Below are 27400 nucleotides of genomic sequence, written 5' to 3'. Positions count from 1 at the left end.
CCTTATTTGGTTCTAGACCTTATGGAGTTGACGATCTCTTGGATCGTTAAGGGATGTAACCTTCACCTTGTGAACGGTTTACAAGTTCCTAAAACTTGTTGGCGACTCTTTTGCTCTATCTTCTTCCTTTTTGGACGCCACCGTACTTTAGTGTATGATCACAGTGGGGTTCAAGCTAGGGGGTTAACGCTTGAATTTATTCCCTACACGGGGCATCAATTAATTCTCTTTTTCTCTCTTCTATGCTCTAGCCTAGACACTAGCCTACCCTTCTTCTTTCAAAATTCCCTCTTCAAGCACTCCAAGGAGTCCATACTTTACTCGTGGTTTTATCCTTAAACCAAGGCGTGAAAGGTAGAACTGTTTGAGGGTTTGGCCCCAAATCAACTTAATTTAATTTAATTTAATTTAATTTAATTATTTTTTTATTATTATTCCTTGAAGTTACTAACTCATTTATTATTTTATAGTTGCAAACAAACAGAGTCAAAGTAAGAATTATGTTCCTTTTATTTCTATTATTTTTCTAACGATTTTATATTGTTGGATTTATTGTTAAATTGCTTCCAATATTAATGTTAATTTTATTGTTATTATTGATCATCATATTGCATGTTTAAAGGGAATATGTAATTTAAAATCAAGACTAATAAGATAATTTGGACAACCGGTTTAGGTTCCTTTTTAATCGTGTTATTAATTCAAGTGATCACTAATATTTTAGAATTATGTGTTGCATTAATATTCAACCAATTTAGCTTAATAATAGTTGGAGCAAATTAAATCTCTTTTTGTATGCCTTTCAGATTGCAGGAATGCTTTTTACTATACGAATCGAGTAGAGGCCAATACGGGCAAATGTGACTCCATGACTCACTTTGTACCATCATCCCCGATCCTCCTTTCGTGGTTCCGAACCATATGGAGTTAGTAACTCATGAATTATGAATGGGGTGTAACCTTCACGGGTTAATCGTTGTTGCCTTCGTTGGCCCTTTATCTTGGTTGCCTTTTATGATCCGTGAACGGTTTACAAGTTCCTTAAAAACTTGTTGGCGGCTCCCTACTTTGCTTTGTCCCTAATCGTATTATGTCAATTCCCACTTCCTATGAGTGCCAAGCACATTCACACATGCTTTAACGTAGGCGCACTTCAAACGACGCCTACACCAGCCCCAACCACCATTGAAACCGGCGACCTAAACCCATTTGACCCACCTCAAAAACCACCCTTCCTTTACAATTCACCCTCGAAATGGTTAAAATCGACCATGGAAGCCCCAAAATGGTCAATTTCGATGGCTGATTCTTCCATTTCAAGGGTGGGGAAAAAGGGGTAGTTTCGAGTGGGCCAAAATTAAAGGGCTAGGGTTGTTTTCAAGAAGAAGGAAAAGGTAGAGTAGCTGGTTTAGGGAGTGGTTGGGCTAGTTTTGACGGTCAAGGTGGGGCAAGGGGTACCGGGAACTGGGGTTGTCTGCTAGATGGGGGTTAGAGTTGCCAGTGGTGGTGATGACGGGGCTGGGTTAGGATTTAGGGTTTTTTTTTTTTTAATTTTAATTCTTTAAAACTACGACATTATTGACAAGTGTACGTAGTGGGTCCCACTAGCGGATTCCATCCAAGAATCCGCTAAGGGGTGGTGAAATCCAATGTTAAATTGGGTTTAATTTTAATTTTAATTTTAATTTTTTTTGTGGTGTTATAAAAAATGTTTTAAATTTTGTGGTGTTATAATTAATTTTAGCTAGGGTTTAATTAAATTAAATGAGATTACTTATCTTGCACTTAAATTTACTTAGCATGTTATTCTAATTCGTAATTTCTATTTTGTTTTGATTCGCCCTACTTGCTTGCCATATTGAAACAATGTGATTTTAGAGTCATCGTATCCATTGGGGAACACGAGATTGATTCATATAGATCAAGTCTTTCTAAGTATTTTCTTTATTTATGTTGTGTACTCAATAACAGTGATTGGTTTTTGATTAATAATGACGTTAGAGTATTATCTGCCGCCAATTTTAGTAAGTTAGTGGTTTTTAAAGTAGTCTTACGTTATCACATGGCGGCAATACGCCCAAGCTTCTCTCTATAGTATTTGATACGTATTATTCTACTGTATTCGTAGAGAGGAATTTGAGAGTGTTATAGAAAAAAAAATCATCTTTTGCCCTATTATCGGTTATATTGGTAAAAATTTGTGCGGGATGACAATGATTGTCAAATTTTCAAATATATTCAAATGAATTAGATGAAAATCATCCTCACGGCTACAAAAAAATTGTTAGATTGTTTTATGAAAAGATTGTATCTCTCAGCAATGTGTGCAAGAGATATATCATAGTGCAATATCTATTCAGCGATCGTAGCTTTTATTAAGGAGACTTTTGTTTGATTCTTTTTTCCTTAAATTTGTGAGAAAACATTTATGTGAGAAGATTCAATGGTTTCTCAAATCCTCTTAATAAGCTTTAAAAAGTTCCATTCAAATCCCAAGCGCCAGAGTCAAACCACTAAAACCTCATCCATCTCTCCAAAGCCCAAAGCCCAAAGCCCAAAGCCCAAATCCAATACCAAAACCCTTCTCAAAGATCGTTCACTCCACAATAGTTGATTTACTAAAACCCTCAAAGATTCAAATCTGGGTGCGATAGTTATGGCGGAGGATGCAGAGCCAAGCCAAGACAAAGTATCAAATGAATGGCCGTAAATCACAAAACGGTAAAAAGGGAGTGTATAAACAATACTATAGTCAAAATTTCTCAATTAAAAAGAAATGAAGACGATATGATTATTACCAATTAATTAAAATTATATTCTTAAGATAATAATTTCATCCAGATATGATTTCTTGAAATTAATTATCTTTTTCTATTGTGCGTAGGTGCATGCATAACAAAATAAAATACAAATGGTAAAAAAAAAATTATTTCTCATTTTAAAAGGTTGATCGTATCAATACACAATACCGATATAAATTTCCTTAAAACAGTTATTGCAAAAAAAACATGAAAGATATACATGTAGTGACATTTGTCACTGCTGACGTGCTTTTGACTCCCTCTATCCTACAAAAAAAAATTACCTTATATATTTTTTGTCAAACATTAAAATGTTGACCATAAATTTTCAATATTCTATAATAAAAAATAGTCATATGAGATCATGATGAATATATATATATATATATATATATATATATATATATATATATATATATATATATATATATATATATATATATATATATATATATATATATATATATATATATATATATATATATATATATATATATATATATATATATATATATATATATATATATATATATATATTGTCAATTTTTAATATTTTTACACATATAAATTGAAGATACTCGTATTTATTAGGATTTGTCTTGAAGATCGTGTAAAGTCAAATGGAGAAATTTTTAGGGGAGGAAGTAATTGTTTGGAGTCCTTCCCTTACATTAATTTATTAGGACTCCAAGTAATTGTTTGGTTGCAATGTGAATTTGGTTAATAGATAAATATCAAAAAATGTATTTACTAGGAATTTCGAATTCCCATGGGAATTAGAGACAACCAAAAACCCCTAATTATTGTAAGTAAATCATTTAGAAAATGAAAAGACTTCCAAAATTTCGACTCACTTACTAATATGGAGTATTAATTTTGGTCAAACTAAAATAACTTTAACCACATTATATGATTTATACAAAAGGAAAAAAAGATTAAGGCCAACTTTCAATAATTCAACATTCATAATTTACATTTACGCGTTATGGAAGATATTAATGGTCAAATATACATACTCCCTCCGTCTCCGATTGATAGTCACTTATGTCATTTTTGAGCACTCAAAATGTTAGTCACATTTGCTTTTTTCAAGAACCATTAATATTATTTTTTACCAAAATTCTCTAATATTTGCAAAAATATTTGTGCAAATTTAACTTTTCAATGTAAATTTTACTTTCCCATGTAATTTAATTACTTTCTCTCTCTATTTTTTTGCATAACCAATGTAAATTTACTTTTTCAATGTCCTTTCTTTAATTCTTCTTAATTCCCGTGAGTTTTCTTCAAATATGACTATCAATCAGGGATGAAGGGAGTATTAAAACTTTTGTAAAAGCTAAGTGAGTCGAACTTTCAAAACTGAAATGATTATGGAGTCTAAACACCATAGTCTATTTAACATATAGAGGCAAAAGAAATAAATTAATCAGCAATCCATAAAATAATTGTTGGCTATTCGTATTTGGTTTTTCCCGTTTCTCCATTAATTTATAAATTTCCCCTCTCTTTCTCAGTTTCTCTCTCCTCTTCTCACCTTGTTTGTTTTCATTTCTCTCTTTATTTGAAAGCAGAGAAACCAAAAAAACGCAGAAAATAAAAACTGAAAAACCCATAAACACCAAACTCTCTTAGTCATGGTTTCCACCCGTCGTAGTAGTGGATCTATCTCTTCTAACAACACCACCAACAACAATAACAACGCCACCAACAACAGTACCAGTAGTACCAGCAACGACGACAACAACAAGAGCAGCAACGTTGCTGGAATTAACAGCAACGGTAACGGAAATGGAAAAAGATCGTCTCCTTCAGCTGATGATATTAAACCTCCCTCACCTAAACGTTTGAAGGTTAAATTCTTGAAATTTTGAATTATTTTGCTTGTTGTTGATTAATTGATTGATTAATTATTGGGTTGCTTTTATTTTTTATTTTAGTTGAGTTTTTGAATTGGGTTGAATTTGATCGGAATTTTGAGTAGGTTGAAAATGGGGTTACGTCGGAGAAATCATCGGAAATTCCAGAAATTTCGAAAGAAATGTGTACTTCTCTGCCACCAGTAGATCCCCTTTTGCCGCCGGAATTTGAGATGTATAGCGGTGGTGGTGGGGAGGGTGTTGATTCCGTTAAACCCGAGGAAGTCGATACCGGTGCCGCCACTGCCCCTACCGCTCCTGCTTCATCACCTCCGGTTGCTGCAGGTGTGTTTCGTTTTCTTGCTTACTATGTTTTTTTTTTGTTTTGTTTTTTTTTTTTTTTGTTGGGAAAATTTTGAATTTCATGTTATTTGTTCTATGTTGGTGGTTTGATTGAAGGGAATACGCCGGTTGTGGTTGAGCAACCGAGAAACTCGTTTTCGCCAATGAGGATTTATCAGAAGCAAAGCTTGGGTTTAGAGACGTCCACTACTCCTTGGTGTAGGCTCTTGTCACAGTATGCTCAGGTGAATTTCAGATTTTTGAAATTTTTGTAATCTTTTTTAAATAATTTATTTGGCTAGATATTAGTGCAATTAAGTTGAATTGGTTTTTCTTGAAAATTTTCAATTTATATATTTGAAATTATTGTAGTTTTTTTTTTTAGCTAGATTTATTGGTGCAATGACTTGTTTGGAAGGAGTTAGGAAGGATATGAAGTATATGTATTTGCATGAGGATGAAGCATTGGATCGTAAGGGATGGAGGAGGAAGATTTTTGTTGATGCCTATACGGAATAATCAAATTTGGTTCATGTAGCCGACCCCACTTATGGGATTGAGGCTTTGATTGATTGATTGATACATTGGTGCAATGAAGTTGTAATTTTTTTTTAAAATGGGACTCTATTTCTGTTTGAGAACTGCTGTGGGGGATGGGTTTAATTGTTTGTGTCTCATGAAGTCGGAACTAAGAGTGTTTATTGTAATGCAGAATCCGACTTTAAGTGTATCAGCACCTATCTATACAATTGGTTCAAACAGACAATGTAACTTAGTCCTGAGAGACCAAACAGCGAGCGGGATTTTATGCAAAATTAAACATGCTGAGGTATTTTATTTTCGTTGGTTCAATACTTTTTGTATGATTAAGTTTAGATCATGTTTGAATCATTTTTCTGGCATTGATGCTGTGAATTCGCCAACAAAGTTCTTTCTTTTGTGTTTTGGAAATGAAGTCTCTCTGATGTACTTGCAGTAAAAATACTCATTGTTTGCTGGTATTATCAGCGTGAACTCCGAGAAGGCGGCATGATTGCTGTTCTTGAAAGCACAGGAAGCAAGGGAGCTGTGTTTGTTAATGGGATGGGTGTTAAGAAGAATACAACTCGTCTTTTGCATTCTGGGGATGAAGTGGTTTTTGGTGTGGCTGGAAGTCATGCTTATGTATCCTTTATATATACCTCTTACTACCTCTGTTTATGTATTCCTATAGAGCCCCATGAATATTAACAGAAGGCAAGGTATAACATGCTCATGCAGGGTCTAGCTATAATCATCTTGATATGTAGTTGAAAAATACGAACTTATTGATGATAATAGATGTGCATTGATAGTTATGTAAAAGTAAATGGGTAGATTATAATAAACTTCAAAAAAAAAAAAAAAAAAAAAAAAAAAAAACTGGAGGTGGTATCTTTGAACTAGGTATTTTCTTCAGCCCTTTCTCTAACTTTTCACCAGGCAGAGCACTTTTTGCTTGTGCCAATCATTTTGCTGTGATTAGATTTACCTTTAACTGGTCAATTGTATAGATATTCCAGCAACTTGTGGTGGATGTTACTGTTAAGGCACCTTCGTCAATGGGAAATACAGAGGTTCAGAATGTTGTTGGAAAATATTTTGTTGAAAAAAGATCAGGGGATCCTTCGGCAGAGGCTGGAGCTTCTATATTGGCATCTCTTTCAACTTTGAAGTCAAATCTATCTCGTTGGAGGTCTTCAGGTCTTAGTACTCCTAAAACGCACCAAGATAGTGAGCTTTCTACACATGCGGTTATTCAGGATGGATCAGAAGAGCTTGATGGTATGGAAGGTGACTCAACTCCCAACATGGAGTGTGATAATGTCACTGACATTGGTGGGACAAGCAAGAACCTTCCTAGTGGTTGCAACACAGACAGCCCTGAAGGAGGGAATGTAAGGCTGTATCTACTGTAAGATTTTCTGGGGTCTTAAGCTTTTAATCGCATCTGTCATGCTGATTTTTTTTTTTGGATGATAGGCATTAGAGGAAAGAAATGAATGGACAAGGAGTTCACAGCCAGCATCGACATCTGGAATGTCACTCAGATGTGCAGCATTCAAAGAAGATATTAATGCTGGAATAATTGATGGCAATTCTGTCCAAGTTTCGTTTGATGACTTCCCTTATTATCTAAGGTCTTTATGCTTGTTTCTTTTGTTGCTCTTATAAATTGAACGTCTCTAGGTTTCTTTTCCTTGTTTAATTTCCCTTCAGATTTTCTATTTTCCTATTCTCAAAAGTACATTGAATAGACCCAAAAAATATTCTTTGAAATAGGAAAAATAAGTGCATCGATTGCCAACTTCTTGTTACTTGTAAACATTATTACATTCCATAATGAATAGAACTTTAGTTGGATTTTAAAGACTTGCACTGATCTCCTTTTGCTTTGACCTTTGCAGTGAAAATACAAAAAATGTGCTGATTGCTGCGTCCTACATACATCTAAAGCACAGAGAGCATGCAAAATATGCCTCTGAACTACCTACTGTTAATCCAAGGATTTTACTCTCAGGCCCAGCTGGTGTGTTGGAATTTTATGTCTTCTTATTTGTGTATGCTATTTTGTTTGATTTTTAGCCTGTGAAAGCTCTTTACCAAAGTTTATGCTCTAATGCAGGTTCTGAGATATATCAGGAGATGCTGGCAAAAGCGTTGGCCAATTATTTTGGGGCTAAACTCCTCATATTTGACAGCCATGCCTTTTTGGGTGTAAGATTTATTGACTTTAAACGACCAATGATGGTCTCTTTCAAGTATGTAGCATTCTTTTTGGCTAGGGGAATTGAAATTAACTAACATGTTTATTTTTTCTTTTTAGGGCTTGTCAGCAAAAGAGGCAGAGCTTCTGAAGGATGGGCTCAATTCTGAGAAAACAACCGGCTCTACGAATAAAATCCCTGGTTCAATGGAGCTGGATAAGAGTGCATGTCCGGTTGGTGACGCAGATACTCCCAGTTCTATTTTACATTCATCTCAAACCGATGCTCATCCCAAGCTAGAATTTACACCCTTTTTTTCCAGCTCATCTAAAAATCACACTTTTAAAGTGGGTAAGTGGCTTTAGCTTCTGTGAAAGATTTCTTATAGCCAATATGTATGCTTTCGTAATATCTGCTCTTCTTTCCCCTTATCTTATAGTACTAGTTTGGGAAGTAATTTAATAAATAATAATTGAATATATAGGTGACAGAGTGAAATATATTGGTTCAGCTTCGATTGGCTTATATTCATCAGCATCTCCTTCAAGGTAGGGTATCTAATTGTTTTCACTTGGACTACTTTCAGGTGTATCAATCATTGAGCTGATGTTCTGAGATGTTTGTTCATTGAATGTGTATTAATTTTTTTTTTTGCCAAAAGTCACAACATTGGTAGTTTTTGAATTTTTTTGAGAGTAATGTTTCAATATTATGATTTTTTTTTTTGTTTTTTTAATTATTTTTTAAAGTACACTTTATTATAAAGGATATAAACTCTAAACATTCAGTTTAAAGTCAGCTTTATGCAATTGCTTATTTGACAGTGAAATAAACAGTTATCTGTCTATGCTGTTAACTTTAAAGCTATATAATTACATCTTTTATTACATTGTGTTGAGGTTTCTTAAAATCCTTACAGATGACATGCCAAGTATGGTTGGAGAACATCTTGACCTAGTGCCAAGATGTTCAAGTACCTAGATTGCAAATTTGCAGTCTTGTACTTTGTGAGTCCTTCAATGAGAATAGGGAATCTTGACAGGATGTTTACTGAAGCTTTATTTTCCATTATCGTGTGACTCTTGGATTTGAACAAAAATTATGTCGATAGTTGAACATCTCCCATCTTCTCAGATATACTATTTGTTGATCAGGAGGTCTTCTGATATATGATTGATTTATTTTTGGATGTTAAGCATACAAGAGATCAGTCTAATGGGTGGATTATAAATGTTTTGTTTGTCTTATGTCTTCAAACTCCGTTATAATGATGATCAATTATCATGGAAATTTTGTATTTATAGTAGACAAACTTTGATACTGCCCATGGGGTTTCTTTCATAATTATGGTGTTTCTATAATATGGAACTCAATGTCGGAGGCTCATAGGTATGTTGGGGGTTATGAGAATCTAGAATTTAATTGATGCTCTGGATTGATCGACTATTGGAATTTTTTTAGTTATTAGAATGAGGATTTGAATTGAAGTAGAAACTGTTTATTAAAGTAGAAACTGTTTATTAAAGTAGAAACTGAAGTAGAAACTGTTTATTAAAGTCCACTCCAGCTAGGTCATTCAAGTGAAGTGGTGATTGTTCATATCTATGCAGCATCAATATGGATTTGGAAACAATAACGGGGAAATGGGTATGGCTAAGAAAATTAGAAATGTTAGAAATTAAAATGAATCTTCAAAATTATTTTCTAAGCTGGAAAAGAGGTAATATTAGGGTGTCAGAAGTCAAAGAAGGTGAAAATCAAGAAGTTATCTTTTGGGCATCCCTAATTCAACCTTTAAAATAATAAAAATTAAAGAAGGCAAGAGGAGTACATTGCAACTGATATGACATTGCTAAGATTGAGAAGAAGTTGAAGAAGACCCAGCCTCCTGTCGACACCAACAGGTTTGTGGATTGTGTCGACTATGCCTTGTTCGAAGGATGTAGATCTGTTTCATCCATGTCAGTAAACAGTCGTATTCGTACTACATAGGCTCATATTTTAGAGATGGAAATGAAATGTGAAATGAAGGGATGTGCTACCAGTTATTACTATTGGCAATCTAGCTGCTATTACTAACCCACTGTCATGTTCCTGCGCTCTTTTGTGATAAAGTTATTTATAAGTTATCACAATTATGTATCGGGGAGTATTTGATTGAACTTCTTGCTAAATTGTGACTTTATGGTAGCATAATTTTTCTGTAAGTCATGGTATGATGTTATTCTACTTTATGTCACTGTTGGATTCATGCAGGGGCCCCAGTTTTGGTATGCGTGGCAAAGTTGTTTTATCTTTTGAAGATAATCCACTTTCAAAAATTGGTGTAAGGTTTGACAAATCAATTCCTGCTGGTGTTGATCTTGGAAGCATATGTGAACCAGATCATGGTTTCTTTTGCAATGGTAATGCATTGCTAAATCCTTCAATACTGAACAGGGCAAGACCTTGTGATGATCTTTCTTTTAGCCATTTTCCACGTTATAGCATCGATGACACTTTGTTTCCTAATCTTATAGTCCACGATCTGCGTTTGGAGAACACCAGCATGGATGACCTGGACAAATTATTGATTAATACACTATTTGAGGTTCTCTCTCTCTCTCTCTCTCTCTCTCTCTCTCTCTCTCTCCAGGGAATGACATGTAGTGCTGGCTAACTGTAATTTAGTTTCCTTGTAATGTTAATGAGTCTGATGACAAGGCCTTTTAATTTTCTTTTACGTTTCCTGATATTGCAAACAATGTATTATTGTTTGAAAGTGTAGTGTCTTTTCCCCCCAAAACATAAGAAACTCTATCAAAGATGGAGTGAATTTACAAAACAGAGGACAGGATGTTTCCACAATGATGTAAAAGGATTTGTTTATTTTCTTATTTAAGCATCACTTTTTTACCCATACTCTTAAGCAATTTCTGTCCTCGGGCTTCTGGTTTGCATTCCTTTTCTTGTTGAATTCACGGGGTTGAATAATCTTGAATCTAAGTTATATATGGAGGTTTGAGCATCTAGAATTGATCAGGCTGTGAATAACTCTACCTTATTTTGATTGTAATGATACTTGGATGTAGTCTATGACTTTATGCTGACTTGATGGCTAGATTATTGTACCATAATCAAGGTTTTGTCTATAACACTGGAATTGTGAAATTGAGAAGTGATTAAGTGTTTAGGTGAGTAGATGAAAATGTGAGACACTGTAGGTTTTGTCTATAACACTGGAATTGTAAAATTAAGAAGTAACTAAGTGTTTAGATGAGTAGATGGAAATGTGAGACACTGTAGGCTTTGTCTATAACACTGATATTGTAAAATTGAGAAGTAACTAAGTGTTTAGGTGAGTAGATGAAATTGACAAGGTTGTGGAATGCTGACATGGAGGGCTCAGGCCATTGTAGTCAAAATCGCGATCCGGATCGTAAGATTGTGCGATCCTACGATCCCATTTTAGCCAAACAATTTGGATCGGATGTAGAATCGCAGAGCAAGCAGGATCGCCGTAGGATCGGTCAGGATCGTACAAGATCGGACGATCCTGTTTTTCGCTTAAATTATTATTGGGTTGTACAGAATCGGTTGGGATCGGACAGATCGTGCAGGATCGGTCAGAATCGAGTAGCATCAGTCATGATCGTACGATCCTACTTTTTACTTAATAAAATGAGCCTAAAGCAATTAAACTTTTCTCTAAGCTAAAATAATTACTATATAACTACTAAAACTATAAATTTTACAATTTTTATGGATTAAAAAGTGTTATCTAATTATGGAGCAACCTTTTTATTACTCTTTTTATCAATTTTGTAGGATCTTACGATTCTACGATCCGATTTTACCGATTCGATCCTACTCTTCTCACCGATCCAAAGTAGGATCCCGATCAGGCATTGCTGCCTAGTTCAAGTATTTGTAAACAAGATATCAAGCTGGATTTTGGATAACATATGAGTGGACTGAGATTTCTTATTTTTTTTTACATTTCTTTATTTTTACTTAATTTTAAGAAGGTTATCATTTTTATTTGCCGGAAATAGTGGGGGAAGAAGTAAGATAATCAAGCTCAAAAGGCATGAGATGGATCAGGGATGTGGTTTTGCTGGCCTTTGTCCTAGGGGGAATTGATATTTGTACGCAGTCTGTGTTAGCTCAGGCACTGTAGTGGCCACAACCATGATTTTTTAATGCTAAATACTAGGTGGCTGTGTCGATGATATTTTGCATCTGTTTCTTATTGAGAATATGAGGAAGATGGTCTTGTCTTGTATATGTACAATGCTTTAGCTTATTAGTGGCAAATTGCTGGTAGATTTTGGACATACTCTCTCATTTCTAGCTTGATTATATGTAGTGTGGCCATTTATTGCTTTGGAAAGAAAATATTGTGAGGTGTGCTATTTTGAGTCTTTTAGCATTGCATTTTGAGATTTTATAATGTCGTGTGCTAATAAACCATTCTCCCTGAATATATTTATTTTTGACACTGACATGACTATCTTTAGGCCATATCAAATGAGAGCAGAAATTGCCCTTTCATTTTATTTATCAAAGATGCGGAGAAGTCTATTGTGGGAAACTCGGAATCATATTCAACCTTCAAAAGCAGGCTGGAGAAGCTTCCTGATAATGTTGTTGTAATTGGCTCTCATACTCAGAATGACAACCGCAAAGAGAAGGTGTTTATTATCTTTCCTCCCCTTTAGTCTGTGCCTTTGCCTTTTTTGGACTCTGTGCTTGAAGTGGTCTTTCTTAAGTTGGTCTTGTATTTTTATAGGCACATCCTGGTGGTTTATTCTTCACGAAGTTTGGCAGCAATCAAACTGCTCTCTTGGACTTGGCTTTCCCCGTGAGTTTCTATTCTTATTTGTTAATTATTTCTTATGACTTTAGTTATTTTATTTTGTTGCTGTGTTTCTTGTAATAAGGTTGTTGGTGATTTCATATTACATAATTGATATTTTTTGCTTTGTATAGTCAATATTTGGCTCTCTCTCTATATTTACCTCTATACACACAAATAATTTTCCTCCATTGAAAAAGCTTGTTTTTGTTTTAAACCTGTTGGCATTGCTGTTGGTATCAAGGTTTTATTTTGCTATTGATTGTTTGGTTATTAAACTATAGAGAATTATATATTACCTCTGTTAGGGTATCATACGATCATTGCCCCTCAGTCCCTTGTTTATTGACTATTCTCTACTCAACTTTGCGAACATCTAGTGCCTGTATTTTTTGGACGACATTTTATTTTTAAGCAACTTATCAATGCTTGTAATTGGAAATTTTGGTTTTCACATTTTGATTCATTTGGTAAAAGTTCTTTTCAATTTAGACCAAGTACTTCATTAACTTATAAACAAACATTAGTGTATGGGAACTTGTTGGACTCTTTTTAAAGTCAACCTTCATATAATCTCTATTGATACTCAATTAAAAATGTTAATGTTCTAAGGTGTGCCTTGAATACCGTAAAACGATTATCATGAAAACTAATATGGGACAGATAAACAATGTATGATTTCTATGTCACCTTATCGTCAGATTTATAATTTTCATGATGTACTCTTGGTTCCATACCCGAATTCGACTCCTGTATCCTAGTCAGAATGCAATTGAGTCAAGCTTATGGCATATATGAAGCTAACAGAGGATTTTTTTTTTATAAGTATGACCTGCATTTTAGTGAAGAAGTGTGTTTTAAAAGAGCTCTCTTACATTGTTCATCACGCATGAAATCTTCTTTCTAGATGAAATTGTGAATAAACTCCAGTCACTTTCAGCTTTTGTTGTTCCATATAATCAGGCCCTTAATTTGTATGTTTTTTTCTGGATTTGCTTGAAGTTTATGTAACTTTAACTAAAATTAGCCATTGGCTGCCTTTATTGCTAGAAGCGTGTCAACTTCTATTGTATATATTCCTGCCTAAATTACTTATGACATCATTTTTTCCCCACGTAAGTTCCAAGAATAAATTAATATATCTTTGAAAAATTTATGAAATTATGAATACAAAATTTTCAGAATTAAAAAAGCACCTGTTTAAATCGTGTAATGGACGGGACTAACCTAGTATTAAATATGAGTAAGACTTGCAACACTAGTTCTTAGTTTGGTAAGTTTATCTTTCTACTCTTTCTCTGAAGTTTGGGACTTGCTCCCCTGCGCCCCCCTTAAAAAAAAAACCAGTATTTACTCTCCTATAAATTGTATATGCCGCTCATGTAGCAAATAAATGGGGACTGGGAGTTATTGTGATTTGCATGCTCAATTTTGTTGTATGGATAATCATGGTTTTTACTCGTTAAAGGAGCTGATAAGCCCGAGTATTTCTTTCTTTCTTTCTTGGTCCTTTTCACATCTTTATTTTTCTTGCCATCAGTTATTTATGCTTTGAATTTTGAGGCAGATTGATGGACCAACTGATTTGTCTACTTACACATTTCTCAGGATAGTTTTGGAAGATTACATGATAAAGGGAAAGATGTTTCGCGAGCAATGAAGGCTCTTACAAAGCTTTTTCCAAACAAAGTTGTCATTCATTTGCCTCAGGTTTGCTTTGACAGAGTCCCTTCTTGTATTCTTCATCTATATCTTGATCCTTACCTACCTTCTTCTTGGACCTCTACACTTTGATATTTTCCAGTATAGTGATGCTTGTTTTATTATACAGGATGAAACGCTTCTTGCCAGTTGGAAAAATCAATTAGAACGAGATGTTGAAACTCTTAAAATGAAGAGTAATCTGGGTCACCTGCGTACTGTGAGTCGTCCATACTTATTTGTTGTTGTTGATGTTTGTTTACTTCATCTGGTGACATTACCCTCCCAGAGTTATAGTTTGACTATTTTCCTATTCTTAAGGTTCTATTTCTTTTAACAGAGAACATTTTCCTAAATAATGGTTCTCTCAATTTTTTTAGTTAAGTTGATAAAGGGCGGGAAACAATTTTTCCAAAAGTGGAAGATAGTTTTTCCAAGAGTGGAAAACATTTTCCTTTTGAAATTCCTCCCTATTCTTAATATCCTTTCCCTCTCCAATCCATCTTTCTTCTACTACCATTTTCCTCTTCCCTTATATTTTTCTTGTAAGAAACAAACAAAGTGTTTTTTAAATTATTATTTTTATTTTATAATTGTGTTTTCTCTTGAAAAGTTGACTGAAATATCATTATTCCAGATAAAGATTTTCGTCAAAATAAACAGAGCCTAAATCTTGATTTTCAATTCTACAATATTAGCTTTTAAAATTTGTTGTCGCCTACCGCATCTTGACTGTGCATCATGTCAGAGTTGAGGTATCATTGATTATGATTCCTGAGGTGTTTGAATCGTGGTCACAGGTTTCTCCTGTAACCTTTGTTTAGGGTTCTGTCTCAGATTTCTCAGCTTTTAATTGTATGTTTGAAAATTTGCCTCTGTTTAAGTTGATTTTATTATTTCTGTGTATTTTGTCAAATATTTATTGATGGATTTTTTAATTTTTGATCATCCTATAGGTTTTAAGCCGTATTGGCTTGGAGTGTGAAGGGCTGGAGACATCATGTGTTAAGGATCTGACGCTTTCGAATGAGAGTATGTCTACCCACATAGGTACATGGTCGATACTTACTGTACACTGCTTAGAATAATACTGAGAAATCTATGTGTGCAGGTGCTGAGAAGGTAGTTGGATGGGCTCTAAGCCATCATTTGATGCAAAGTTCTCAAGCTGAGTCTGATGCAAAGCTTGTTTTGTCTATTGAGAGGTATTTGTTAAAAAATGACTTTATTTGTTCTATTATGCTGGATGGGTATAGTGGGTGGTGACTTTTGTAAAATCCTGGCAGCATCAAGTATGGTATTGATGTACTACAAGCTATCCAGAATGAGTCCAAAAGCTTAAAGAAGTCGCTTAAGGTAATTTCTGATGCATGTTTACAATTGTAATGTCCTTGGCATGTTTTCCACATTTATCTTAAATAAAAATTATTCATGTATTGAGTTGTAACATTTGACTTTGGGTAATTGGCAAATGTCAGGATGTTGTGACAGAAAATGACTTTGAGAAGCGGCTTCTCGCAGATGTTATTCCACCCACTGACATTGGGGTGACGTTTGATGACATTGGAGCTCTTGAAAATGTAAAAGACACACTAAAGGAATTAGTAATGCTTCCCTTACAGAGGCCTGAACTTTTTTGCAAGGGACATTTAACCAAGGTCCGTGTCAATTGTTTTTCTTCATGATTTTCTGTATTAAGTTGTTATCTATTGTTACTAAGCAAAACTTTAGGGCTCTAAATGAGGACCTTGTGTTTTGGGTTTTTGGTGGAATTTTAAATTTTCATTTATACGTATGTTAATTTTCTGAATGGCCTTCTATTATTATGGAAAAACTCTTGTAAGTTGTAACCTTATTTTGCAAAAATAAATCATCAAACAACCGAGAGTAAAATGTAATTATGAACCCCCCCCCCCCCCCCCCCCCCCCCCCCTCTTAAAAAAGGGCCCTTACCACCCTTACCTCTCATTTTTGAGTCTTAGATCAAGAAAAACATTAGGTATTATTATTTTTATATGTGTGCATACCCATGCTTAATTCAAGATAACACATCCTCATTACCATTTCTCCTCAAATGATATGCAAGTATTTATGTCTTCACTGCCAAATGTTAAAATTCAAGGCATACAGAGGAGACTATTGAATGTAATGTACCATCTGTCCATCTTAAAACATGCTTTGAGAACCCCAAGTTCCTCTGTGAAAAAATAGCAAGGTTTTTGGCGAAGAGGCTCAACTCATGAAGTGTCCTCTCTATACATGGTGCTGTGTATATCTCTCTTTACATGACCTACATGTCTCACTAATGCACTGGTACTGGAAGAAGACACTCTTTTCCTAAAAAATAGCCAAGGCTATCTTGTTATGTAGAACTGTTCATTTCTGTACAGAAAAGCGTGTTTTTTTTTTTAACTTTTCAACAAGAATTTATGTTTCTCTAAGTGCTAATCATGCTAGAAATTGTCGTGGAAGAAAAATTAATGCTAGTGTGTGCTGTGTTTTTTCAGCCTTGCAAGGGTATTCTTTTGTTTGGCCCTCCTGGTACTGGGAAGACAATGCTTGCAAAGGCTGTGGCCACTGAAGCTGGTGCAAACTTCATAAATATATCAATGTCAAGCATTACTTCTAAGGTTAGCATAAGGAGGCCCCTATATTCAACTTTCTTGTCTCCATATGCATTTCTAACTTGTTTCCTTTCTTCTGTTCAGTGGTTTGGTGAGGGTGAAAAGTATGTGAAAGCTGTTTTCTCACTTGCCAGTAAAATTGCTCCTAGTGTTGTATTTGTAGACGAAGTAAGTTCCTTGTGACCTGATCACTGTTTCATTCATGATTTCCCTGCTGAAGTACCAGAAGAAAAACTTGAACTTCATGGTTGTGTTTACCATCTGTTTGTAGGTTGATAGCATGTTAGGGCGTAGGGAAAATCCTGGAGAACATGAGGCTATGCGTAAGATGAAAAATGAATTTATGGTGAATTGGGATGGCTTGCGGACCAAAGATACGGAGCGAGTACTGGTACTTGCGGCCACAAACAGACCTTTTGACCTTGATGAAGCTGTCATCCGGAGGCTTCCTCGTAGGTGAGCAATGTTTATTTTGGTTTTCCATGCACTACCTTGGCTTTTGCCTTGATCTTGCTGGTTTTTGTGGTATATTGATGTTTGGTTTGGCAGTATAACCTCTGATTTTTTTTCAATGTGGAATTGTATTTCTTGCAGGCTGATGGTTAACTTACCTGATGCTCCAAATAGAGCAAAAATTATAAAAGTAATATTGGCAAAAGAGGATTTGTCCCCCGATGTTGATTTTGATGCAATTGCCATTATGACTGATGGATACTCTGGGAGTGACCTTAAGGTTATAACCCTATAGCTTATTGTCAATCATTCTCTGTTGTCCTTAGTAATACAGGGCTTCTTAATTTCCAGCTTTTACTTGTATTTCAGAACCTATGTGTGGCTGCTGCTCATCGTCCTATCAGAGAAATACTGGAAAAGGAAAAAAAGGTTCTTTTTTCCCCCCCATAATGTTAGGACTTATTGTTACTCCTCCATGTCCATGTTCTTAGCTGGCTATTTACGTGTTTCCGACCTTTTTTAATTTTGACAAATGTTTCTTACAAATCAATGGTAATATCAATTGTGAAAAGTTACCTTTGCAGAATTTACATTTAGGATATATGTTAGACAAATATTAATGTTTATATGAGATGTAGAGAGCGTTAAATTTGTCTGGGGATTGAATTTTTTGAAAAAAATTCTGGTGGGATGGGAAGGTTTTGTGTTCATATTGGTTATATCTTATATTGGTGAAGAAGCCTCAGGAGTGAAGAAAATATGACATCTATATGCACGAAGAAAGAGGAAATGGTTTGTTGTAATTTAGTGCAACATGGTAAATCGGTGATTAAATATTTGTACAGTTTAGTATATATGACCAAGCCATAATTGTGTTGTGACTAGAAGTTGAACTACTCTCTCAAATTGCTGCTGTTTCTCATGATAGATTTTGCTTACTAACTTATTTCATTCAATCAGAAGCTGTATCGTTTCTTGCTATTCTATTTTGCCTCGTCTCTCTTCCTAGATGCTGTCAATGTCCAGAGTCTTCTAAGAATAGGAATAAATCCATCTGACGTATCTCACAATGAATTGTCTCCAATTTTATTTTCTAAAATTAATTTCCTGTATCCATGATAAGCTTATCACAATATGGTTTATTCCACTGATGGCAGGAACGCGCAGCAGCTTTGGCAGAAAGCAAACCTCTTCCGCCTTTGAATAGTAGCTCTGACATTCGTCCTCTGAATTTGGATGATTTTAGAAAAGCACATGAGCAGGTAAAGAGTTGCCTTTGATTTATTGGTGGATATGTGAGGATAGTTGAGCTAACTTGAACTCCTTTCTGATGGATTTCCTCGTTTGAGCTGATTTTTTCATACCATTTTTTTTTTTTTTTTTTTTTTTTTTTTTTTTTTTTTTTTTTTGGGAAATAGGTTTGTGCTAGTGTATCATCCGAGAGTGTTAATATGACTGAGCTTCAGCAGTGGAACGAACTATATGGCGAGGGTGGTTCAAGGAGGAAGAAGGCACTCAGCTATTTCATGTGAATTTTTTTGTATATACAAAGGTTCCCCCTCCCCTCTATTTTAGATCTCTAGCTCACAAGCTCTCAGTCAGAAGCAAATTAATGCTGTGTCTGGGCAGTTGAAGCCATTATAATATCTTGTGAATTATAGCCTTCTTTTAATTTATAATTTTGGCCCTGACCTTGAGTTTCTTAGGATATCTGTATAAATAGGGATGGTGCCTATTGAATTCTTGGCGCATTGCTTCCCTTTGTTTCATTCTTCTCCCCATAATGTTTCATATATAATTTAGAATCTCTTAGGGTGCAAGTTACTGAGGCTAAGAAACTGAGGAAGAAAATTAGAAAATGAGTATATGCTAGAAGTTGACCACATTCTTCATTGTTACAACCTAATGAGTAATGATAATGCTTACAATTGATGTCCGAAATTTTTCCTTTTATTTTTCTGATAAATCTCTTTAAAGATATCCTTATTTTGAGTAATAGCTTAACTTACCCTGCTAATTAGTTAAAGTTTTTTTTTTTTTTTTTTTTAAAAAAAAGCTACATTGATATACATCATTTAATGGACTTTGGTAGTTGGTGTATTGAGTATGAAGTGTATTGCTTGCTATTGGCTGTGGCCAAACATGCTAATTTTGAGAATTTCTGATCACCAAGTGTATGGTTGGAAGATTTGTTTTTCACGGGTTTTGGTTGTATGATGGAATTCATTTGACTAATTAACCTTTTCTTATGTTTTTCATGTTTCATTTTATTAGATACGAGAAATATGTAGAAAATAAATATATTTTGGACAAATTTTGTTTAAAGTAATTAAGACAATTAAAGTCATACTCTAATACTCTATACATTGTACGGAGTATTAATCAACAAAAGGAAAGTTGTACAAAAAAAATGATGTGTAGTATACTAGTATGTAATTTTATAAAGTATATGAAAAGGATTTGTAAATGAAAATTGCCAAAAAAATAATCATAAATTTGAAGAGAATTTAATGATATGCAATCTAAGTTAAAAAAAAAAGTTCATTATAGAAGAAAATTTGTATAGTGTTATAAAATAGGTGAAAAAAGAAAAAAAAGAGGTAGAAGTAATCTTCATTATTTTTCTTCATTAGACCATGCCTATTATTTACGGTGTCAAAATTACACCCGATTCGAAATCGACTAAAAAAATATTTGTTTTAGATTTTGACTTGTGTGGCCCCAAATAATTAGCATGAGTCCACTTTAAAAATTGAACATGATGAAATCTGCTAGAAGAACTCGAAGAACAGAGAAATTTACATAAACCAGAAATGAGTTCGGGAGCGAGGGTACTAAAATAACGTTCCCTTTAAAGGAGAATCGCTATTCCAATCCTAGTGCGGTCTCTACTAGCGCTTCCTTTTTCACAATTTCATCACCAAACAATATATGCAACGTGATACCTAAAACTAAGTTAGTTGATTTTATTTACAAGCATTAATCACGTAGGAATTACCATGCAAAGTCGTTATTCTTTATTTGATTCAAATTCGTGAAAGGAGCAAAAATAAACAAGATTCGCCTTGGCTTAGGAGATCAACCAATCAATTAATTATTCAATTCTAATCTTATTTAATACAAGACACTATGTGAAATTGATTAATTAGATATCCTTTTAAAGTGGTCAAACAACACTATTTTATTGATTAAAGTTCTTTTAAACAAGAAAAGTAAATGTGATTTATCTAAGTGCTCGGGAATTTAACACTTCTCTTTGCTAGATCTCCGTTTAGAACACTTATGGACTTTTTCTTGTTCGGGAACCTCCACCGTAGTAACAAAATATCAAAAGGGGTGGGTGTTTAGGACAAGAGGCTTTGGTAGCACAAGTTCACAAGAGTTTCTGCCAGGATTTTAGGTTAATTTCTGTCTATTTAAGCCTCGTAAGACCCTATTTATAAGGAATGGGTGAAATTAGGGTTTTAAGCATGTTGTCGCAGCAGGTGTCGCGCGCATCTGGATGAGTTGCGTGCAGCATCCCAGCGTAAGTGATTTAGTTGCACTGCTATGGGCAGCGCAACTAAATGTCTTGCGCGCGGTTTTATGGAAGATTCGATTCTATATTTTTATAAAATTCTGAATCTTCCGCGAGCGCATCTCTAGAAGTTGCGTTGGGTGGTGCGCGCAACTGAATTAGTTGCGCGCGCCAGACCAGCGCGACTCATTGAGATGCGCGCGGGTTTTTCTGCGGTAGCTTTAAATTTAACCTAGGCACCTCTAAATCCGTCATTATTGGGTCTTAAGCACGGGCTTAGACCTAATTATGATCGGGTTTAGTTAATTGGACCTTGTTTTGTATTTTTTTGGGGTTAGGCTAGTCTTTTTGTGTCTTTGCGGTTTAGCCAGTCATCCATAAGCATTCTTCACTTTAATCCAACACGAAGATGGTTTTATTTATCGTCATTGCACTTCCTGTCGGGACAGGAGGCCAAAAGTAGATGTCTACAATATGCCACTAGATATTATTACATAAGCTGTAATATCTAACAAACTTCATAACAAACTCTGCCAGCGTGGCATAAGCACACCAAAAGCATGATCAGCAGTTGTAATCAGCATCAACAATATCATCAATATCCCCCCACAAGCTGGAATGGATGTCTTCAGCACACATGATCAACTCGGAAGAAAGCTTATGATGCTTAGAGACAGATAGAGCCTTAGTCATGATGTCTGCTAGCTGTTCTGCAGTAGGAAGATAGGTTAGCTTGATCAACCATTCCAAAACCTTCTCCTTGGTGAAATGACAATCCAGTTCTATGTGCTTTGTACGCTCATGGAACACAGGATTCCTGCATGCCTATGTGTATAGCACTTTGATTGTCACAGTTAAGAGTAACTGGAAACAAATCATTAACACCAAGATCACCAAGCAACCTAACAAGCCAATTTGTTTCTGATGCAGTGGCTGCCATGGCTCTGTATTTAGCCTCACTGGAGCTCTTAGAAATGGTAGACTGTTTCTTAGACTTCCAAGTAACTGGGGAGTTACCAAGGAGCAGGACATAACCAGTCACTTATTTCCTTGTATTTGGACAGGAAGCCCAATCTGAGTCAGAAAATGCCTGTAAGGTAATCTTATTTGTAGCCCTGGGCAAGATTCCTTGATCCAAAGTATGAGCTATATACCTTAGAACATGATCCAAGGCTTGAACATGTGGGAGTCTATCTAGGCTGATGCAAGAATTGACTAAGAGTCTTGACTGCATAAGCAATGTCAGGTCTTGTATTTGACAAGAAATTCATCTTCCCAACCAAAGATTTGTAAAGCTTAGGATCAGGATAAAAATCACCAACCACATCCTGTAGTTTGAGGCCAGTAGGGAGAGGAGTTTTAGCAACCCTAGAAACATCCATTTGACACTCACTAAGTAATTCCTTAGTAAATTTCTTCTGAGTCATCAGAGTCACTACAATTCCCAGAAAATAATTCAGCAAGCCCAAATCTTTGATGCTGAATGTAGAATGTAAATGAGCTTTAAAATGCTCAATTTCACCCGAGTCTGACCCAGTGACAATAATATCATCAATGTAAACAACCACCACAATCAGATTACCATTATTCATCTTTGTGAAAAGAGAATAATCATTTTTAGATTGAATATAACCCATTGCCAAAAGTTCAGTATTCAACTTGGCAAATCATTTCCTTGATGCCTGTTTTAGGCCATATAAAGACTTCCTTAGTCTGCAGACCATCTTGCTGGGGTTTACCAAATCTTCAAGAGCTTTCATATAAACTTCTTCAGTGAGATCACCATGTAAGAAAGCATTGTTGATGTCTAGCTGATGTATTTTCCAATGATTACAACCGGCGACAGACAAGATGCATCTTATAGTAGCCATTTTAACTATAGGAGAGAAAGCTTCCATGTAGTCAGTTCCATACTTCTGTGTGAAACCCTTAGCCACCAGCCTAGCTTTGAGCCTCTCAACAGAACCATCTTCTTTTAATTTAACCTTAAACACCGTTTACAACCAATGAGTTTCTTACCCTTGGTTAAAGGAACTAAATCCCAAGTGTGATTGTCAATCAAAGCATCCAGCTCTTTTTGCATTGCAGTAACCCAACCAGAGTCTTGTGAAGCTTCTAAGTAACTAATAGGTTCAGAAACTTGAGCAACAATATTTATTTAAGCCCTTGCTGCAGAAGGAATAATACTGAACTGAACTATATTACACCAATGTTCAGTTGCATAGTCTGCAATGCAAATAAAATTGTCAAAATGAGATGGCCATTTTCTAGGTCTAGTAGACTGTCTAAGAGGTTTTGAAGTTTGATTTGAGGTGAGGTTAGGTGTAATAGAGTCTGAAGTTTGATTTGAGGTGGAGTTAGGTGTAATAGAAATAGGTTGTGCTAGGATAGGTTTAGGAACATGACAGGTTTGAGTGTTTGGTTGTGGTTGAGGTATGTGTTCTGGTGTAGGTGAAACTTGGGTGAGTAATAGGTTCTGGTGTAAAACTGAAAGGTTCAGGTATTTCAAAGGTAGTATCAAGATCAAATGGAGTGTTTATGGGTAAGAATATGGGAAGTTTAGGTTAAGTAAGAGTAGTATCATAGTGAAAAGGAAGATGTTTCTCATAGAAAGTTATATCCATAAAAATGATTATCTTGTTATTCTCCAGATTAAGCACCCTATAAGCCTTCTCATCAGGAGGGTATCCTAGGAGAACACCTTGGACTAACCCTAGGATCAAACTTAACTCTATCAATCTTGAGAGTAGAAACATAACAAAGACACCCAAACACCCTCAAGTGTTCAAGTTTGGGTTTAGAGCCATGTAATTTCTCATAAGGTAAGCTGAATTCAACACTGCTTAGAGGCATTATGTTAATGATATGTGTTACACACAGGAAACAATCACCCCAAAATCTAACAGGCACCCTTGATTGGAAGTACAAACCTCTAGCAGTTTCCAGGAGGTATCTATGCATGCTTTATCTCCACCACCCCATTCCGCTGAGGTGTGTGTTAGTTGAGACGATTAATACAAGAGGGGGGGTGAATTGTATAAAGTTCCTAATGACTACTTTTTGCGGATTAATAAACAATGCATATAGGAACTTTCTAAAACACACAGATTTTACGAGGAAACTTTCCAGGGCCCAACTGGAAGTAAAACCTCAACCCTACCTTAGGGATTTCAAACACATAAACTTCACTATAATAGGGAAAACACCAAGTTACAACCTATTAGACACGGACCTTTATTTTCACAAGATCCTCACTGGACTTGCTACTTGATAGGACCCTATCCTACCCAACCTAAGTACCACACTTAGATTCACTCGTACCACCAAAGTACTACACGTATTGCCAAAGTACAAACTGCTTGCACCACCTAAGTACAAACTCTCAGCCTCACCTAGAAGCTTACAAAACTGTATGTAAAGCAAACAATAAACTCACCCAAATAACCCAACCCAATTCAAGTGTACGACACCTAGTATGATAGGTAAACAATGCACGAAATTCGAAACTAATATGACAAGTTAGAAGCTTGGTAAACTTACACAATTATAGCACAGTGATTTCTCCACGCATAAACTCACAAAAAACCTAAAGCCATTTTGCTCTCTACTATTTATACAAGTATCACTCGTATAGAAAGTAGGTTTTCTAAAAGATAAATAAGTTAACTTAACTTATCTTTAAACACGGTTTTATGTAAATCAAGTGGAATAAAATCTTTTCCGGAAAATAAGATTAAAAAGATATTTGTTAAAAAGATTTATCTTTTTAACAAACCGGTTTAAAGGAAATAAACTTTTTATAAAATCTTTTCCTAAAATATATCTTTTATAACTTTCCATATTTATTTTATTTACCAAGCCAAATTGTCACGCTTCTAATAAATTTCATGCAATAACCTTCTTATCATATTAACAATAATCTAGAAGATAAAAACCTTAACTAAATATAATTGTTGCGCCACGCTTTTGTTCAGGTAGGTTACTTGGGCTCCAAGCTTATTAAGTTCCACCAAAGAACTTAAGCTTGCCGTCTTCAAGTTCCTGTTAGGGAACGTTCCTGTTAGGGAACTCAGTTCTTGTTAGAGAACTAGTTCTTGTTAGAGAGCTCTTCTTCTGATTTGTTTAACTCCTTCAATAAAGATCTTTTCATGTCTTCTTAGTTCCAGCTACTTCTTCCATCACCACGATCAACTTCACCTAAATTAATCAAACACTTGAAAACCTTTATGAGTTGAGTTTGCTTTAGTTCAAGCTCATCATCAAAACCTTTATGCTTCAACAATTTCCCCCTTTTTGATGATGACAAACTTAACCAAACTCTAGAAACAAGTTAAACAAAATAGAAGGACGTATTTTTGAGTTTTTGGTTTATTGACAGAAAGTAAACACACACTAAAATAAAACAAAAGCAAAAATAAACAAAGCAAACAAAACAGAAATAAACTAAACTACTATTAGAGAAATTTATGATACTTTCTCAACTAGAACCCAGAACAACTTTAGCCTCCAAGTTTGCTTCTTCTTTTTCCCCTTTTGGCATTATAAAAAAGTTCTGTTTTTAAAGTTATTAAGCATCTAGCCACAGCCCCACAAGCAATTCATCGAGTGTGGGAAACTGAAGGCAGCGCTGCTAACTTCCCTTAAGTTAGTTCCACTCTCCTGCATAAGCATTTATAACATAAAAATACATACATGTATAGACAGTTCCAAAAGGCATTCATTAAAAACTACAAATAAACATCCTACTGAAAATTTTTTTACAAACCAAAATAAATTGTTCAAGCATTTAAAAACATAAGCTGAAAATGTTCATGACTGCAAAAGGAGTAAGGATAGGCTAATATATGTAAGCTGAAAGGTAAATGGCTAAGTTTGCAAGAGGCTCAAAATCTGTTTGCTTTATTCCTTTTGTTGTGCAATAAGAGCTTCCAGCTTGTGCTCAAGACTCTGTATCTGCTGTTGGAACTCCTCCTTCTGTTCCTTCACAGCCTTGTCATGTTCCTGCACAAGCTTCTTTTGTTCTTTCAGTGCCTTCCCTTGCTCTTGTACAAGCTTTTCCAGCTTTTAAACCCGAACCTTTCCAACTAATTCCTTCACTTGAGTTTCAACTCTTTCCATTCTATCCATCAGTTTTGCAACTTGCCCATCAAGCACTTTCTCATCAACATCCAATTCTAAAGGTTTCTCTAGACTGGTTTAAGGAAGAGTACTTGTTGATAGCCTCCTGATTTTCCTAACAGGTTGCTCCACCACTTCTTTTTCCTTTCTATTTCATGTTCCCTTTTCTTTCTTCTCCTCACCCTTCTCCAACTTCTGTATTTTCCCTTGCACCACCTCCAGACTAATACCAACCATTGTTTCTTCATTGATCACATTTTCTGGCTTTTCATCCAAGCCACCATATTTCCCTTTTAACACCACGCCCAGACTTTCAAAAATAGTAGACAAAATGACTCCATACCTTACTTTGGTCTTTCCAGGAATACAATGTGCTAAGTGTTGATACATTAAGGAGGGGAAATTAACCTTAATTCTCCTAGAAATGCAGAAAATGACTGCCATATCCATCAAACATGCTTCCCCTTTCTTAGCAGTTCTAGGAAGAATTGTTTTCTTAACAAGGTTAAACAACAATTTGTTCATAGGGCTTAGATCATTATGACTCATAATGTTCTTCCCCCTTTTTCCTCCTAAAGCTTCAACTATATCCCCACTCAGATAATTTCCCACTTTTACACTAGCTTTTCCTTTGATGTATGTTTCATATCCCTCAGTAGGAGTTTTCAAGATTTTGCCTAGGGTTTTAACATCAAGTTCGATTTTAATACCGTCAACTTCACTAGTAATTACCCCCAATTTTGCTTCAAAATTTTGACAAAATTCAGTCATTGCAATTGGATACATGAAATTATCTGAGGCTTTTGTCAACAAATACTCCCACCCCTGGAACTTAATTAAATTAAGAAATTCTAGGAACTTAGATTGTTTAACCCAATTCAAATCAATTCTGTGACCAGCTACATACCTCCCTGCTTGTGACTCAAGTTCAGCTTAATCAGCGATCTCCTCTTCTTCCTCCTTCTCCGATTCTTCTTTGTCAGAATTCCCTATCTTCTCAGCGAAATCCTCAACTTCATTAATGTGCTCTTCAACCGTCTTCCTCTGTCCTTTCTTCTCTTTCCATTCTTTTAATTTTTCGACGAGTTGCTCATAGGTTAGGTTTTCGGTTGCAGCGGGTTTTGGATTTTGCATGTTATCTGAAGGAGGGGGTACTGATTGTGTTTCGGTGAAGGTGACAATTGGAAGTGATGAAACTTCTTCTTGTTCTGTGGGATGATTGTTTTGTGAGTTTTTCGGAGGAGCTAAGAGAGGTAATTATGGCCATTATTTTCTTTTAGAGGGTTTTAGAAGGGTGTAGAGCTTTTTCACAGTGGTGTAATTTTGATTTGACAGTGATGATGTAAAGTGTTTGAGAGAGACTTTTTATATTAAATGAAGCGGTGTGAGGGATTTAAGAGGTTTTATTGTGTAGTCATTAAT

The 27400-nt window shown here is 35.2% G+C and overlaps 1 protein-coding gene across 2 annotated transcripts; it reads left to right on the top strand.

Moving 5' to 3' along the window:
• The first annotated feature begins 4279 nt into the window (after positions 1–4279).
• Positions 4280–19150, top strand: LOC145599960 (uncharacterized). 2 transcript variants are annotated; one of them, XM_081655915.1, is made up of 28 exons: positions 4280–4654; positions 4786–5005; positions 5120–5247; positions 5715–5831; positions 6011–6166; positions 6535–6918; positions 7004–7161; positions 7429–7550; positions 7647–7738; positions 7848–8079; positions 8213–8276; positions 9985–10133; positions 10248–10318; positions 12228–12401; positions 12500–12571; positions 14174–14275; positions 14397–14486; positions 15223–15316; positions 15378–15471; positions 15553–15622; positions 15745–15924; positions 16774–16896; positions 16975–17058; positions 17162–17346; positions 17485–17623; positions 17713–17772; positions 18501–18605; positions 18762–19150. In XM_081655915.1, exons 1-28 carry the CDS (start codon positions 4439–4441, stop codon positions 18873–18875), a joined length of 3795 nt encoding a protein of 1264 aa, XP_081512041.1. In that variant the 5' UTR covers positions 4280–4438; the 3' UTR covers positions 18876–19150. The 2 variants fall into 2 exon arrangements, with proteins under 2 accessions (XP_081512041.1, XP_081512042.1); XM_081655916.1 differs by lacking the exons at positions 4280–4654; positions 4786–5005; positions 5120–5247 and having other exon boundaries at positions 5726–5831; positions 5979–6166.
• The last annotated feature ends 8250 nt before the right edge of the window (positions 19151–27400 follow it).

Source organism: Chenopodium album, chromosome 2, assembly GCF_948465745.1.
Source record: "Chenopodium album chromosome 2, dcCheAlbu1.1, whole genome shotgun sequence".
NCBI classification, from domain to species: domain Eukaryota; kingdom Viridiplantae; phylum Streptophyta; class Magnoliopsida; order Caryophyllales; family Amaranthaceae; genus Chenopodium; species Chenopodium album.
Note: the sequence above shows the minus strand (reverse complement) of the source record. Positions and strands in the feature narration are given on the sequence as shown.